Below are 18,518 nucleotides of genomic sequence, written 5' to 3'. Positions count from 1 at the left end.
CTGCTGCTGGAAATATTTACTTAATTGTGTAAGAAAACATGTAAGACATTGTATAGAAACTATATAGGGAGAAAATATATAATCACAGCATCCAACAGTAGCTTGAGGAGTAAATTCTCTCCCTTGCTTCTCTTCCATCAAGTTCTGCCTGCAATCTTGTTTGCATACAATATTCTATCTCAAACCACTACAAAGTCTCTGGGCAAGAACATTAAATAGTCTCCTACTGGTAAAGCAGGTTCATTTCAGAAACAGGTGGAGAAACTCCTTAGAATAATTTGTGAGGTGATTAAAGAAGCTTATGAATAAAAAGTGCTAACAATGTATGGAAGCCATTATAAGGCTGAAAGATTTATAGGACAGCCCAGACAAGCTTTATAACATATGATAAAAATAGTAAGATCACAGATCAAATCCAAGAATCAGGTTGCATACATCAGGTACTAATTTATAGTCACCAACTACAGAATAAGGTGCTTCCAACTCATTTCTCTTTATAAAAGGAGTTATGAGAAAAGACAACATATCTCAGACTTGTCTATTTCAGACATCTGATAGATTATACAAGCTAAGGCATAAGCACTTTTTAATTTTTTTTTTAAACTTTGAAACATTCATTTCACAATCACATTACTTCCTTCCTTTATTGGAAGAGGAAAAAAATATTACAAAATGTACATTTGCTTTTTCCATTCATGTTGTGACCATATCTTCCCATTATTTGGTTCTCTCGCTGCACTGATCTCAACAGTAGGTCTAAAATAAAGGCATCTTAAACAGAAGACTGTGTGAATCCAGAAATGTCTGCAGTCAGAAAGCTCCATTAATCAGCTGAACAAAGGCAGTTAAAAGATCAGCGATGCAGATACGTACATCTACTGCAAATGCATCAAAATGAGGCAACAGGAGACTTTATGGAAATGAACTCAAAGTCAGTGACAGTGTTGAGTATCTGTACCAGAATCTTAACATCCACAAAATTTAATTTCATTATATCATGCAGTGTGTAGATTTTTTTTTTCAGAGTAAAGAACTAACGGCTGTCCAAAAGCTTAATTTTACTCTCTTCTCCCTCCTTAAGAACAGAAGCCACACAACAGCACATCTATCTAAATAAATGAAAGTCATTTAGTAGCGATTCTGCACCAGAAACATACATAGTGGAAAAAATGTTAGTTACTAATGAAATTTACAGTAAGAGACAGCCTCAGTTGTCTCTGGTGGCTCTGCTAATAGGATTGTGCTATAGAAGAATTTTCTTGTCTATGAACAATGAATTATTTGTTTGCATTAGAAAAAAATCTGAAATTCCTTATCACAAAAAGAAATCAGCCCTTTGCAGGTTCAAAGAGCATTTATATGGGTTCAAGTGTTTTTCATTTTCTGCCTCAGACTTGCATTTCTTTGAATCGTTCCTACCTGCTTCCTTTACTAAACCTAGTGAAGTGAGACACAGATGAAGGAATCAATAGTCATGTTGTTTATGGTGAAGCTCCTATTAAGCTTCAGTATTCTCAGATAAAATGAGTACTGCTGCACGGAAGAGATATCGAAAAAGCTTTGCCTGCTACCACAGTTCTGCAACACAGCCAAATCTCGTCTCAATGTCATATGACTTATTTTCCAAGGTATGGTTGCAATGGAGGGACTTACGTGGACTTGAATCTACAACAGAAAATACTCAAATTTATCAGTAAGGGGATAGTTTTGCTGCATGTTTTCCCCAATGGCACTATAGCGCTGAGAACACAGCAAGACATTATATTCATTGTTAAAACTGAAGATCTGATTTAATCAATCCCCATGCAGTACAACTATGTAATCTGTATTACACATACATCACAGTCTATTCATATATACACCAAGAAGTACATTAAAAGACAGTGATGCTTGGCAGCTAAATCATAATTTTGACATGCCCAGAACCGATTGCTTCTTTTTCATTTATGTATAGGCCTACAGGAAAGCCTTGAATTCTAAGGACTGATATGGCTGTCCATGCTTTTTGCTAAATTTTAAGCAATCTGAACAGCTACATCTCACATACTCCATTGTTTAGAAGTAAAAACAGTTTAGTAACTCCACCTCTTTTTCTCCCTTTCAACATTTCTGTTTTGGTAACTGTCTGTTTTGTTAGTACTGCATCCATCACCTTGCAAGGATGGGATGAGAGGGATGCTGAATTGGCAGAGGAAGATGTGATGAACCTAAATCTAATCCTCACCGGCAACTAGAATGGAATCAAACAGGCTGGAAGCACCCCAGATAAAGTACCCAATGACATGTAATATGCTGCACTATTTCTCCCCTGGAGATGGATACTCCCCTTGACAGCCAGCTAGTGCACCATGCTCATCCCCTTCTGAGTTTAGAATGCACAGGTCCACAGCAGCTTCTCAGCTATTTTGTGTGCTTTTTTTTTTTTTTTAACTATCTGAATATTTTTGAAATATCTTACCTTACAGATTTATATAGGCACACATCTAATCTATACTGACACAAATATTTTTGTATGCACTTTTTAGAGTTTTAAAACTGTTTCTATAATTGAAAAAGAATTATAACACTACATTTTGGTTTAGAAATAAGCTTCCACCTCTATTCAGCTAGGTATCTCACATGCCTCTGACCTCCTTGGCAGAGTACCTACCAACTTAAGTTAACACATTCTGTAAAATAATAAAATTCAAGAAATTAGTTATGCAATGCATACATGCAAAGGATGACAAAGTAAGGTAGCATGAACAACCCCTAAATTTTATGATAGTTTCATAGAATCATAGAATCACTTTGGTTGGAAAAGACCTTTAAAATCATCGAGTTCCAACCTTTAACCTAACCCTGACATCCCACCACTAAACCATGTCCATAAGCACCTCATCTATCCTTCTTTTAAATACCTCCAGGGATGGGGACTCGACCACCTCCCTGGGCAGCCCATTCCAGAGCCTGACAACCCTTTTGGTGAAGTTTTTCCTAATGTCTAGCCTAAACCTGCCCTGGCGCAACTTCAAACCATTCCCCCTCGTCCTATCGTCCGTTACCAGGGAGATGCTTCATGTTTATTTTTTTTAAATCAGAAAGTATGGTACTAAAAAAAAAAAAAAAAAAATTACTGTTTTCAAGTCTTCTCTCAGCCTAAATATTATTTTTTTTCCTAACAAAAGGACTTGAAGTATTCAATATAGTGATAGGATGTCCTAAAATTCAGTGCTTTTATAATGTATTTACTGAGCATGTTCAGACAAAAGCTAAGTCACTACAAAAAGATATTACTAATACTGAAATGTAAAGAGAATTCTTGTTATTCGAGTTCCAGGCTGGCCATGTTTCAAGCCGGTTTCCTATGATCAGACCACTTGATTTACTCATAAAGACAGTTTGAGAGGGTTTGTTTAATCTGCTAACCAAACAGAATCATGCATGAGAAGTAATATGAGACAGGGGGAACACTTTCCCTCATCCCCAAAATTAAGAAACCCACTTCTATGTAGCAAATAAGATGCCTTTATTCAGACCTAACTGAAAACTTCTATCCCTACCATGATAACCAAACCATACACCAAATGAGGTTTTAATATGTTTAAGGGGCAAGCAAGAGAGAGAAAGAGAGAGAAAAGTCAGCCAAACAAGTAATGCAATTTGCTGAAGATACAGGAAAAGGACATTTAAAAATAATAATATTGATACTTGTAACTGCAATGTCAAAGTTCTGTCCAAGTTAGGCAATTTTGTGTAGAAGCAATTTGAACACAAACAAGCTTACTTGCATGTTTGTCTGCCAATACAATAAGTGTACTTGATATATCTCTTCTTCTGTAGAAACATACCACCTTTGCTTCCACATTTCCATTGGCAGTCTGAAACAGGAAAAAAGAAAAAAAAAAAGCACAAATCAAGAACTGAATTGGATGCATTGAACTGGAGAATTTCATAAATAATTTGGAATTTTGCACAAGAGCTACAGAGCATCATCTTTTAGCACCCTCCAGCTGCACACACATTACCTAACACACAAACTCCGGCGTGATCTATTCTAGGGTAGGGAAAAAAAGAGTTTGGCCCTTCCCTCATTGTTTCTGTGGGATCAACATTTTTAGCAGCTACAGATGTTCCAAGGGGTGAAAAAAAACACTGGAGTTACAACATATTAACAAGACACTTCTCAGGTGATGCCTATATTTAGTAGAATTTAAAAGCATCTTTAAAATCCTAATAAAAATAACTGTGAAATATAACAACAGAATTCAGGTTTAGGCTGTTCTCCAAACTCTGTAGGACAGTAGGAAAGCAAGAAAGAATACAGCCATTATTAGTTTCACAAAAGAAAATCACATAAGGTTTTCTTTCTCTGACAGCACTGGTGAGCTGAACAATGACTAACACAAAAAAAATAATTTGAAAAGGAGAACCAAGGAAGCTGCATCAGGCAATAAACTCTACACCACTGACAACATACAAAAAACGTCTGAATTTTTTAAAGGTTTGGGCTTTTTTTTTTTTTTTTCTTAAAACTCTTAAAATGAGGTAGGTCATGAATCTCTTGCAAGATGTTCTCTGCCAAATTGTGAAACTGTCTTTATAAAAACTCTAGGGGAAATACACCTACTGGTTTGTAACAGCCCCAGCCAATCTATTGTCTCTAAAATAAATCAACAAATAATGAAAGTGTAACTGAGAAGAGTTGTATCCTACTACTGAAGAGCCCTTGAAAACCACAACTGGCACACAGTTTAAGAAACTGGAAAACTGAGATACAAATTCCCCTCTGGGAAGTCTGCAAAAAGGGTAGCAACAAGGAAACAAAATGAAAACTGATATACATGCTTGTTGCTAAGGTGTGAATGGAGGAAAAGTTTCATCTTTTATAATACCAGTTTTCCTAACGCAAATAAGAAAAATCAGGCAACACATACATACACAAATATTTCCCCTTGCAGCCTACCAGGTTTTGGTACAGAGCCTGCAGAATTTCTATCCTTCTCTGTTAAATAAGTCGGAACTTTTAAATTTTGAGGACCTAAGATACAAAGGTAGGAGCCATCTTGCTAAAACACAGACAGCCACAATGTAGAATTATCTATTTCATTTAATTGCCCAGGCTTTATTTACACTCAGTGGAAAAAAAGGCAACACAAGATATACGATTCATTTCAACCTGAAAGACCCATTTCAAAGAGTAGGTCAGAGAAATAACAGCTCAAGCAAGAGTTGCACTAAGATGAGAGATCCAGACTGAAAGTTCTTTTTTCAAAGGCGGAGGAAGAATGAAGAGGGAAAAGTAGAGGGGGAAACCACTTTCCTAGAAAGTGCTCAACAAATCTGCACCCTGTAACTGATGGAATTGATACCTCATGGCTATGGACCTGCTAGGAATATTTTAGGAACTCACTCTTGTTTCCTTAATGGAAGAGAGACAAAGTAGTTCTGCAAAAAACCTCAACAAAAAAGAAGGGGTTACAAGGATGCCCTAGCCTTCAGATTCTTTATTTGCTGTCATATTGATAAATTTTTTCTTCCTACTAACTGTTTTAGAAAGACATGTTTTTCCATCGCTGAAGAAAAAGACCTAATTTTAGTCAGTTAATTTAAATTCAAATCCAAAACAGCAAATGTTACATTCCTTCTGTATGGGCTGCAATGGACATGGTGGTATTAAACCTGGCAAAGTGGCATGTTTAGGACACAGCCAACAGCTTCAGAACAGTCTTCCCTCCTTAACTAGGCAAAATTCAGCATCGAGGAACTTCAGCCGACTTCCCACATACAAGCTATCATACTTCCCTTTTAGATCCAATGAAAGGGGAATTTGGCAGATGAAATAATACACTGGCCCAAATGACAACCAGTAAAGACAAAGTCTGAGGAAGCAGGTAATAGCTCCAAACCTTCCTGTTGACCAAGAGTGCCCCCCAAGAAAGCTCTCCACCCTGTATGCAAACTGTTATATTATCTTCATATTGTGTGATCCTGACAGAGAACTGAAGAACTGCAGAAATCTCCCGCCCTACAGGTGGGCATAATCACCTTGAGAATTACTTACTGTTGATGCTGTCCTTTCACACCAAAGGAGAACCATCTAGCAGGTCTCAAAGCATTCCAGAAAATTATCAGAACAAAAGTATTTTTAAGCTTCCAATTAACAGAGAACTGCTAAAGAATTGTTTTGGTTTAAACCAAATCAAACAGATCATAAATTCAATTAACTTCCACGACTTGATGGAAAAATTTGTTTACCTTATTGAGCTCTTCTATTCTTCGTATCAAATATGGGTTACTTGAAGAATTTTCGAAGTAGACATAATCTGACAAAAAAAAAGAAGACAGACTTTAAAAGATGAACTGCTAAAAATTGAATCAAAACCTCACATGTCTACCTGTTAAAGATACCATACCAAATAAATTTCTTGGCACAAGCAGTATTTCAAATGTTCACTAAATCCAGGATTTTAAGCGAGGAAATACAAAATCCATGCCAGTCTAAGGAACAATCTGACGGCCATAAACTCACTTTCAAAAAAACCAAAACAAAACAAAAACAAAAAACAAAACAAACAAAAAAAAGGAGCTGTAGGAGCTCTGCTGTCAGCCTGGAAAGCAAAGCATATGATCTTCCTTCTCTCTCTGATCAGATTATTTCCACTTTGATCACACTGTTTTCTTTACTTGCTTCCTCTTCTTTCTTATCAAAATCCAGCCACTTCTCACCAGCAATATGCAATCTTTCCTCTTCCCCTCCAGCTCAGCTTCAGCATATTGCCCATTTACTTAGCATACAAATAGTTTCATTCGTTCTTTCTCTCTTATCTTTTCCTCTACTTCCTGGTCTTTTACACCTATATTATCCTAGAATACACTCAACAAAACTCTATATAGTGAGCCAAAGAGGTCGGTAATGCTCATATTTCCAAGCAGGATAAACATCTTAAGTTACAGGAAGAAAATTAGTTCTTTACCCAAGGTAGTGCCTTCAAAAAAATCAGAGAAGCATCAAGGAGTGCCATATGAATAATTTGGGATTACTGAGCTCCAAGCTTACACAGTCCTTTTTACAGGTAAGGAAAGAGAAGCTCAAGAGTCCTGAATGGACTTGGCCTTTATCTCCCAATACTCCACTCCAGAAGCCAAACCTTATTAAGTGAGGCAAAAAGAGGGCTGAATTCTCCTCCCCGCCGCACCCCCAGGTGCTGACCTTGCACTCAGAGCTAACAACGGTTCCTTCCAAGACTATCTACTACATTTAAGAGGATTTCCCTCCAGACTTCCCAGCTCATTTGTGTTTGGAGCAAAACACCCGTAGCCCCTGGGCACGACTCAGGTAATCTGCAGTGAACACATTAGCATGATGCTCCACCACTGAAAGCGGTGCTAGCCTTTTGTAAAGAGGGACAACTACTGAAGCTGTTAGTCCCAATCTCCCTGAAATGCTCATTAAAAGGGCAGTCAGTTCTGTTACCTCCTCCCTAGCCCAGAGGAAGGAGGACACCCCCCAGGGCCTCTGCTCCTCAAAAGCTGCATCATGAGGGTTAACGATTCACTTCTTATCTCCAGTGAGACACCAGAACAACATTCACCCATCACGACCTACAGCAGCCCTTCCAAATCCCCGTGTAACACTACTCAACCTACAGACACAGATTTTTTTCAGACCACTGCTTACAGCTCGCGATATCCGTAGGTCTCCCTGGAGTTAACAGACCAAGCTACTCGCTAAGTGAGACACAAGAGCACAGCAGCAAGTGCTGGGCAAATGACCCAGCAGGACCTGCAGCCCTCGCTAACAGCTCAAGTGCCCTCATGTCCCTTCAACAGGGCTCAGCTGCCTCAGGAGAGTGGTCACAAGTCAAGAATCCCAGGGGTTACAAACCCAAAAGCAGAAATTTCCCAAGGCCTTGTCTTAATGAAAAAATGCATCATATGCCGTGTCATTGCAAAGATACCTTGAGAATGAAGTCTCAACACGGTCTTGGTTGAAGTGATGAGGTTGCAATGCCGATACTCAAACAGTGTACATCTTGGGTTACCTAACCATACATAATGTAACCAGGGCAAATAAAGCATAGAAATACTACACTCAATTTTTTTATATTTTTGTGTATTCTGTGCTCCAGACCTCTCAGACTGATCGTCAGCTATCTTTGCACACACTAACAGGCATCTGAGCGACTTCAAAACCTTCTCCCTGACTGCAAGGTAGGTTCCTGTTAAATGTCACTTCCCTGCAGGCTTTAGACTGAAGAACGATCTCATCTAAGGAATTCAGACTGGACATCTGATTTGTAAAAAACCAAAGTTCCCAGAAATGGTTAAAACAGCCATGTAACCAGATCCTAAATTTCCACTCCCAAGCACTCTCTCTGCACAGCACATCCAATGGGAAACAACCGGCTCAACATTACTATAACCAACTCTACCAGAAGTCACAAAACCAAATAGATATTTGGCAGCTTCAGCAATAACAACTGCTGACTGAAATAACAATGACAGGCATTAAGCAATTTACAGAGTGGCAGAGTCAAGAGAAATCTTTTCTTCTAGAGCAGAACATGGAAGCTTCAAGGTGCCTCCCAGCTCAGCCACCATCTCTCACCTCAAGGCTCCAGCACCTGAAGAAAGAACAAGTTCTTTACCTCCACCCATCTCATTACTCCCAAGACAACCAGCCATCCCTCACTTCAGGTACTCTGGCTGAGGCCAACGCAAAAACTTTACATTTGTGAACACCGTGACTGAAAATAAAAACTAAAGGAAATGTCAATCTCTGCCTTGAACATATAACCTTGTCTTTAATTCCATACGTTTCAGGTGACCGTTACAGATCTTTATAGTTCACACAACTCATCTAACAGCTTTTTTGTGTGCACATATGTGCATACATTCTCACAGACACGTTTTCTTCTTCAAGTGAACATTAACTCTATTTTTCATGTAACTACAGTTTATTCATTGTAAAATCTGGCATGGATTTAAAGAAAGTTTATCACAGATGAACAGTTTACCAAAGAACAGCTCACGGCGATATCCAACAGTTCTGAATAATAAAACCCCAAAACATTGTTTTGCTCAGCTGCAGGAACATCCCCAAACCCACACTCCGTGATCAGTAACTGCTAACGAACCTCACTCAAAACAGCCAACTGCACACTGCTGGCAGAAAGGCAGAACCGAAGCTGTCCCAGGGGATGCTTCAAGAGCTGACAGACGACAGGGTGTAGAGAGGTGCGACCAGTGCTTGATGACTTCATCACATCACAAATGCACAGCCCAGTACATCTCATCCATGTTTTAGACTGATCCCGCAACTACATTAAGCATTTCGACAGTAGCTATGCAACTAATGGAGACCTATTTCCCATTACTCAAATTACCTGGAAAAGGGTTTCTTCCTCTCTGCAAGTAATGCAGAGCGCACTGCAAATCACATAAAACAGAGTGTGAGCAGATCAGAGAGGAATAATCTGCATTTTTCATAGAGATTTTAAATACTTCAATTAAAATTAAAATGCTATCCTCCACAGAGAAATGCTCGAGTTACTCACTGTTCCACACATACAACAGAAATTTTAAGTTCAAACAAACTGCTCTCCAAACTGATGCTCTAGCAGGTGGGAGCACTCCTCTCAAATTGTTCTGTATGCAACAAAACCAGCAAAGGCTGGTTTCCTACACACCATGCTTAAAGGAGGTACAGCACCATGCTCCATTGGCCCCTACACTCCAAAACACCTCCTTGCCCCTTGAGCAGCACTTCCCCTTCGTCTCCAGCCTCCTCCCATGCCGTGGAAGTGCATCCTGGTAATAGTGCCTACCCAACTAATACTATTTCCAGTTTGCTTTCAGGACAGTAGCTACAACTGCACACACACACATCGGATAACAGAAACCCTCTACAGGCTCCCAACAATCCAGTTGTCAATGGGAGATATCCTGTATGTGCACAGCTGCCAGGGTCTCCATGCCCTGGCCTGAAAGAGAGGATGGGGAAAAAGACAAAATTAACAAACCTCTGAACAACAGGAAGATATGCATCTCAGCTCCTACCGCAGAGCAGGAAGGAAAGAGTACACTAAAACAAAAAAATTAAGTCTCAAAAAAATAAAGTCTAGGGACAGAAAAGTAGAGCCTGATAGCAAGCAAAACAAGTCAGACTCTTCAAACACAACAGACGGTCTATCCTTGCTGATTTATTGACTTTCCTACTTACACGACTGAAGAAAAGGACTGGCCTATCTGCTGTGCACCCCACAAGCACAGTACGTCTCCTTACCAACAGCAATGGCCATAAACACGCAAAGCTTACTCCTTACCACCCAACCGCCTGAGCAAAGGTTGGAGACTCAATCCCATACCTTCACAACAGTTTGCAGCTTAAACTCACAATCCCCAAATTAATCAGCCATGCATTCACATCACGATCATAATTAACAGCATCACTCGTGCACATTATGGAATTCCCTATGATTAGGCTGAAGCAATGACTGAGGAGTGTGGCAATACCACAAGGCAGTAAGGACCATCATGCATATCACCACCTTCCAGCACAAACTCAAGATTTATTTCTTCCTCTTGCATTTACTGTTACTGAGCAGAAGTACCCACATACATGAATCAACCCAAAAAGTCTTTCTATGCTATTGCATTTTTTTTTCTGAAGCTGAGAATATACACAACTTACTAGAAAGCAGCGCTGTATTACACAGGTACTGAACTCTCTAACACACAGATACAAGCATACTGCAACAGCACAGCAGCCAAAACTAGGATGACAGCCTACAGACCACAGAAGATGGACATTTTCCACAGAGACAGTAGAATAATTATCCTCAATCAGCAATAAACATAACAGACTTTCTTTTTGCTCTCATATACTTTTAAGATGTTATTGCAAAATAGCTTCCCCCTTTGTCCTCTTCATGTTAAGTCTACATCGGTCCATGGAACAGAAAATCAGGAGGGGCTACCACAAAAGAAAGAACACACACTGTCATGTAGAGGTCATATATCTGTAAGATTAGACATGTCTGAGCTACCTAATAACCTTAGGGGCTTTTAGGTGACCAAGTTGCAAAAATGCCCACAAGTATTTTTATCCTTCCCAACTTACATTTGCCTTTCAAGCTACAAGCGCTTTCTGAGGACTGACCTCGCTGAATACTCCCTACCTTGCCTCCAGAAAGGCTTACGCACTGCGCACTGCATTAGCCTACAGATGTACTTAGGACATGAAGGAGGCTGAAGCCTTCCTCTTCCCACACTCACTACTGCTGCTGGGTACAATGTACATTTCCAGATGCATGATGAAGAAGTAACTTCACAGTTGCAAATATTTCCCCTGCCCAATCCACAGAGCTGCTGCCCTGAATTAAAGATGAGTGCCAAGAGAGTGCATAAACTTATGATGACCTGCTTACTTCACGACTTATCTTACGGGAAATATATGCCTCCTCACACTCTGGATTTCCAATTCAATTTTGGGCCAGTTTCTTTCGGTAAGCTCCAGTTTTCAAATTATTCAGCAGCTTGGTCCTGAAAGCATCAATCACTTTACATTCTGGATAATACAATCCCTCCTGGTCTACATTCTTGTGAAAGAGGAAGCTGGAGAGGCTAACGCTGCTTTCAGCCTACAAGTCAAGTGTTCTCCCATGGCAGAGCCCAGGTCCCATTGCCTTCTGGCTATTCAAAAAACAGCATCACTCACAGCAGCTGTCACCTGATGAAATGTTTAGTTACAGAACAGATAGAGTTTCAATGGAGAAAGCCTTACCAGCACAATATTCTCATTATCAGAAATGCAAAACTGGAACAGTTGTTTCTATTGCTAAAAGAATTATGAGGTCCAATACACCTAGCAGTATACATGAACCAGGTATCTAAAATTAATGTCTTTCACAGATTGACAAAGGTATTAAAGATACACTGTTGGCACAAGTTCAATTCACATTTACTGGACAGCAGTATTGGTGGCTACTGCACACGCAGGATACTCACTGTCTTGTCCTCAGCTTGCTGCACTATGGGTAACACCACTACTACCACTCAACTCCTTAAAAAAGGAGGGGAAATGGAGCACAAACCAAGCACACAAGCTAATGAAACACCTACAGTCATTTAGTGAGGAATGTGGCAAAAGCAAGCACCATCTCCTCCAGAAATCTCCACTCCACTCTACAGTTAAGAGCAAACCATCACTTAAATTTAGTAAGGATAGGTTAAGGTACCCCAGTTAAATTAAGCTAACTTTGCACTTCTGAGCAAAGTGATCAAGTCAAAAGGCTCATGAGGATAGAAATCAAAATCAATAACCCTTGACTGAAATCTTTAACCAAGATACACATCTCCAAAGGGACCCTACTCCTGAGGAGAATCACGGCTCACGCCGCATGCTAGTCTCAATAGCTGCCTGGTCTCAATAAAAAGACTTAGCCACAACAAAACAGGGAAAAATTACCTAAGCAACAAGTTCTCACTGCTAAAGCAGAAAGCCTGGTTTTCACCAATGGATCAAGATTAACACACCACTGCACCACTTCCTTAAGCCCAAAGCAGTAAACTTCCTAGATATAAATTAGCAATGACAGGTCAACTCTGTGTGTGCACATCCATTCAGAACAGTGACTACTCTGTCTCTAAACACGCAGCAAAAACAGTCCCAAGTCAGGTAAAAACAGAGAAGGCTTCCTTCAGCAAGGAAGGCTGCCATCCTCAAGAGCTACTAGTCACAGGACCAGCAGGCTCTGGCAGTCGGTCAGATGTTTTAGGTCACCATCAGGTCTACAGACATCGCAAACTCCATTCAACGAGGGTGGCTCCACACACAAGCAAAGTGATTTGCAGCCAAATTCTCCTGATGTACTTGCAGCTTCTCAGACTGGAGCCAGAAAACACTCTTAAAGGAACTGCTGCGGCCCTACCCTTCCCTTCCTGATTTCCTCCTTCAGCCTGGCAGTTAATAGTCTTCATTTGGGAGTTTCTACAGCATGACTCCTCTGCTAGCTCCCATCGCTTTCCAGGTTCAGTAGATGTTGAGAGTTGGCCTACGCAGGGAGTTATACAAGCACACTCCCTCCAAAATAGCAGTTATGTCTAGTTAATTACACACTGAAATTATACGTATAGAAAATCTTAATTTACAATGCTGTTTTGTAATTATGTAAAATGTTTGTTTCTCCTACAAGACCAGCCTTTACAACAGAAAGTTGCTTTTACCCTCCTGGAAGGCATGCAGACAGGGTCACAAGGGTGCCTGTACAATCCTGTGTCTATAGGGATAAAACATCCTAGATACTAAAAACCAAATACATCATTGTAACACACCCATGTGCCAAGCACTTTAGCGGTGAGCAAACATACAGCCTCTCCAGATTCTATCAGCTCATATAATATAGTGCAAAATCTAAAAAAAAAGAAAAAAAAAGAAAAAAGAATTTATAGATGCATGTAATACAAGGATATGCAGTATGTTCAGCTCAACTACCCCTTTGCACCCCTTCTCCAAGAAAAACATGACTTGAAAGAACCCTGGAGCTGTGAAGTGAAGAGTCCAGATATATGCAAGGAAAGAACAACTCAGTTTCATTTAATAAGCTAAAGCCTCTATAATGACAATCAAATTCCAAGCGTGCATCTACACACATATGCATGCAGAAGCACTGCTCAAGATTGCTTTGTACTAAAGGAAGTTCAGCCTCACGTATTCAAAACACATGGCAGAAGTCCATGTTCTCAGTTTAATACCAGCTTCTACTCTTATTTTCAACATAGAACAAGATGCCATCCCAGCCCCCAGCAGTGAGAAGGAAAAACAAGGGGCAAATTCATAAATATACAAGTGAGAAACCCCTGTACTTTTTGCCAAGTCCCCATGAAACACGCATCTCTATGAAAACAGGTAGAAGCTGATAATCAACACAAATATCAATAACTTTTTTTAGCATAATTCAATATCACACTGTAACTCAAGAGTCAGCATGCTTATAAGAAACAGGTCGTCAATTTGCATGAGTTAATTAATCTCTTTTTCTAATGGCTAAACTGTTACTTCTAAAGGTGAGTTACCCTGGAGAATGTGATCAAAGCCATGAACATGAAGAAGCAGGAATAGGGCTTTATGTCCTCACCTTAAAAATTCCCAAACTACAAAATGCTCAAGAAACAAGGATTATCTACACATTCATATGGTAAACAAAGTGTTCACATCACATTTTCTTCCAAATATGCAGAACTTGTATTTAGAGAGGGACAGCCAAAATAACTTGGCCATTTTGAGATGAAACCTACATACCAGTTTTTCTCACTTGCCCCCAAAAAACCAGGTTCGATATTCCCCAAACCGTGACCCTAAAGTAGAAGCAATTCATGGCAAGGTCCATGTAACAGGACTACGGATTATGCATAGACCTATAAAAGAGCCGATACAAACTTCTATCAGTGCAAGCTCGTCTCATGTAGTAAGAGATATTACAAAAAAAAAAAAAAAAAAAAAAAAAAAACAACAAACCCTAAAAACAAATCTCTGAAGGACCTGTAACAGTTACAAAAACCCCTCAAATATCTACCACACAGTACTCTACTCAAGCTGAGAAATATTCTCTACCTTTTTGGAGAAAAAAAAAAACCATCTAAGTTAATGACATACAACTTGCTTGGATAAACTGACGGTTGCTTGATCCAGTTTAAACTCTGAAACATTAAGAGATTTGGAACTTCCCAAAGGTCTTTTGTTCTTTGTTTTCTATCATGTCAAAGGGGGGAAAGAAAAATTCCTGTCCAGCTACCTCATATCATTTTTTTTGCCTGATTCTTAGCGAAATAAGGTTTATGCAACCCCATTATCCATGCATTAGTTCTTCCCTATTAACTCCTGAACCCTTTGTTTGATTTAAAACATTTCACAGAGGGGCAGAAGACTCAAAGATAATTAAGTTCTGATCACTGTTCCCTATCTTAAAAACATAGATACTAAAAGAGAAAGTGAGAAAGGCAAGACAGACAACTAGAGATATGAAATGGTTCCCATTTCAGAAACAATTAATAGACTAGGTTTTAAAGCAAACCACTGGAGATTCCGCAGTGTTTGGGGGAATCATCAAAAGTGCTTGCTTTCTTATGCACCTCCCAACACCTCTATTGTCAGTGCTGTTCAAGGCAGGTCCTGGGCTCGATTAACTTCTGATCTGATTCATTATGACCAAGTATGTTCCCAAACGCTTACCCTCTCTGCCGGGGAAGGCAGCAGGTATTCTGCCTAGCAGCAACAATCTAGAGACTCAAGATCTCAGCTCTGGATGAGGCACAGAGTTCATAAATACGGTACCTTTCCCAGTAAAAGTGCAAAATTACAAAGGACTGGGAGCAGAAGAAGGGGAAGAACCACCTCACCAAGGAAAGAACACAAATTTTAGATAAAGTCAACATCCTTATTTCTGTTCCTTGCAGCACTGTTGGCTGTTTTCAGTTGCAGATGATCTGTGGAAAGAAACAAAGGACAGCAATCTGCTGGTACTTGTGAAAAAGAGGTTATGGGTGTCAGCTGTTCTTCATGGGTCACTCTGCTTTGATAAGAACTATGCCATGCTGAAGTAACCCCTACTAGGGATGCCAGCTTAAAGGTAAGGTAGGGAGACTGTGTACAAACAAGACTTGAAAAGCAAATTTGTGAGAAACCTGGAAATAAAATTAAGCTTCTAAAGTACTACCCTGAGGATAAAGAAGCAATTCTACTGCTAGAAATCAATTATACAGCAGTACAAGGAAGCCCATTTCAATTAATCCACTCCCAATACCCCAGCTACAGCAGAGGCACATTTGCATGTGGCACTGACCCTTTAGGTTCACTAAGTCAACTCCCTCCATCTTCCTGCAGGACAAGCATACACTAAACATTCCTGGAGAACCACTTTTTTATTCTCTGCTTTCCATGAGACACCTAAGCATGACTGAAAGTCCTCTGGACACAAAGCCTGTTCTGTATTACTACTTCTGCCACTTCAGTTCCCAAGGATGTAGCTACACAAACATCTTCAGTAGCAAAGTTGTGAGTCTACGTAATTTCAGCTGTGCCAGTACAACTCTTTGTGGGGCAATACTATGAACCAGCTCATGGAAGTAGTCCAGGCTTACAAAAAAAAGAAAAACCTTTCCCCAAAGGTGGGTTGTAAGGGAAGACTAAGATGGTCTAATTTACAGAAGAGCCAGAGAAAAACTTGAGCAGATGGAGGAACTAGTAAGAAGAGAACTCCTTAAATCATGGGGGAGTATTTTGGAAGGGGAGGGGGCGGTGGGGCATGGGAGAGGAATATCCTCAAACTGCATCCTAACAATCATCTTCTCTAGCAGCCAAGGGAACAGCCTGTTCCATTGCAATTCTCATTGGTAAGAACAGATAAGGAAAACATTATTTTCCAAAAGATATTTAGGCAGCAGAGAAGATGACAAGAAATCAGCTTTATGTTCCCTGCAAGCATCTCAAGAGTTGCAAAACAAGAACCTTTGAAGTACTCGGACACCAAGTTTGGTATCACCCTCAAGAAACAAACAAAACAACAAAAAAGTTGTGTTTTTTTGTTTGGGTTTGTTTGTCTGTGTAAGAGCAATGTTTGACTTCAGTTAGTCAATGTGAATTAACTGCTTAGGCCATGGTATGACAGTCTATTAAGTCCAGGAGTAGGGGTTTCAGTGCCAGATCAAAACCATCATGGCTTCACAATGTAAAACACAGATGAAGTATAAACTCCTGCCATAGTTTTGCAGATGTTTCTTCAAACAAGAGTGCCAGTGAAGCTGATTCAATCCCCCGCCCCCTCATACCACCCCCTCAAGTTGTGACAGCTTTTCCTTGGATGGGAGGAGGCATGCATGTGGTAAACCTGATTAGGAACTCACCCAGGTCAAAAAATTGTCTCCCAACCAAACTAATTCCCTGACCTGCTTTGCTGCACAGGCATGCCGAGCTGTGTAAGCCCAGCTAAGGAAGCAACGTGAGGACAGTAACAAGTGTCTGTGAGCAGGCACTGTTTAGATCGACACCGCTACCAAAAGTTTTGGTGGATGCTTCTACACACTTGTCTGGTTCAAATTTGTTCAGATGTTGACAACTTAACTCTATATGGACAAGCTCTATGCTAAATCAGGAATCATCTGCTCACACCACACTAACTTTATGCTTGGTCAAATATTGTCTCTTCTCCTACAGCTTGCATAAAGTCCCTGAATTAACCAGAGCACATCACGTGCAATTCAACAGAAATGTTACCATGGGCCACACAGCTCACGATTGGCGATCTGGCAACACACAGAACCAGAGCTGTGAAATCCCAGGCACCATGAAGACTAAACAGCTTGTGAGTAACACACGTGTAAAAGACTGAAGAAGCCTAAATTTTTTCTTTCACTTGCAAACTCACTTTAAAGCTGCCAACTAACTTCTTCACTTCACTTCATTGATCAATGTCAAGTAAAAATTATCTCGGGAACACTCCTCCTTCCTAAAGAGGATCCAGCCCAAGAGCTGGAAAAGACGACATGTTTTTTTCTGGGCTGGGCTACACAGCCTGAAGAGCTTCATGGGTACTTCACAGGTCCTTCCCTTCAAAGTGATTCATCTGCCTCACTTCAGCAAGCACAAACTGAGGTTTTGTTAGGAGTGATAGACCAAAACCAAACAGATTTTTAATTCTGCATGAGACCATGAAGAAAACCTCATTCTTCAAGACTTAAGCCTTCCCTTATGGTTTAAGGGGATAACAAATTGAGGAAGTCTTCACATTTCTCAGAAGACACACTACTTGACCTCACATCCCAGAAGCAACAGAGATGTACATAAAGGGCAAATCCCCACACCGGAAGTAAACTGATCACCCAAGGCACAGATCAGGAGCTTCGCTTGAGGGGACTCCTCTGCTCATTCAGTCCTAGGTCTCATCCAACCATCAGAGAAAACGCAAACATTTTTCATGGAGGTCAAGCTGAAATTTCAAGGGTTTTCTGTGACGCAAACAAGTAAATCAGAAGTACGCAGGCTATTGTCTTTGCAGGCTGAATTCTTCACCAAGAATGGTTTCCATGAGTCTTGAGGCATCAAATAGTGTTTAACCCACTAAGAATCTTCCAAAAAAGACTGGTGTGCAAGAAGTGCAGAAGCAGCATGGGGGAGAAGACAAGGAGTTTCTGAAGCTTCCAAAAAGAACACTTTCTTCCTTAAATTTGTCTTAGGCTTTACTGTATATTTAAAGAAAATTTGTGAAATATATGAACATAAAAAGGTTGTCGGGTATAACTAAAGTGTAAATTTTGTTATGTTTGAATATCCAGCACCAACTCTGAGGACCTCACAGTGTATTAAACTCCAGAAACAGCTGTATCCCACATCCTACTAGACATGAGAAACTTGCTATCTGCAATGGAGAATAAACTTATTTTTTTAAAGCACTGGGGTTCAACCCCCTTAGAACTGTAGCATTACAAAGTTCCTTTTAAAAGAAGGTTGTGTCTTTTTTAATGCAAAAAATTCCTCGATG

At 40.0% G+C, this 18,518-nt stretch overlaps 1 protein-coding gene across 1 annotated transcript in view; it reads right to left on the bottom strand.

Moving 5' to 3' along the window:
- MTA1 (metastasis associated 1) overlaps positions 1 to 18,518 on the bottom strand; it is an 86,040-nt gene that overhangs the window by 64,527 nt on the left and 2,995 nt on the right. Inside the window, exons 2-3 of the mRNA XM_035900764.1 lie at positions 6,238 to 6,305; positions 3,767 to 3,860 (exon numbers count right to left, since the gene is read on the bottom strand). Of these exons, the coding sequence (XP_035756657.1) occupies positions 3,767 to 3,860; positions 6,238 to 6,305 (162 nt within the window). The remainder of the gene's footprint in view (positions 1 to 3,766; positions 3,861 to 6,237; positions 6,306 to 18,518) is intronic.

The sequence above is a fragment of the Egretta garzetta genome, unplaced genomic scaffold (genome assembly GCF_000687185.1).
Source record: "Egretta garzetta isolate BGI_Z169 unplaced genomic scaffold, ASM68718v1 scaffold598, whole genome shotgun sequence".
NCBI lineage: Eukaryota > Metazoa > Chordata > Aves > Pelecaniformes > Ardeidae > Egretta > Egretta garzetta.
This window is presented reverse-complemented; position numbering and strand designations above follow the sequence as displayed.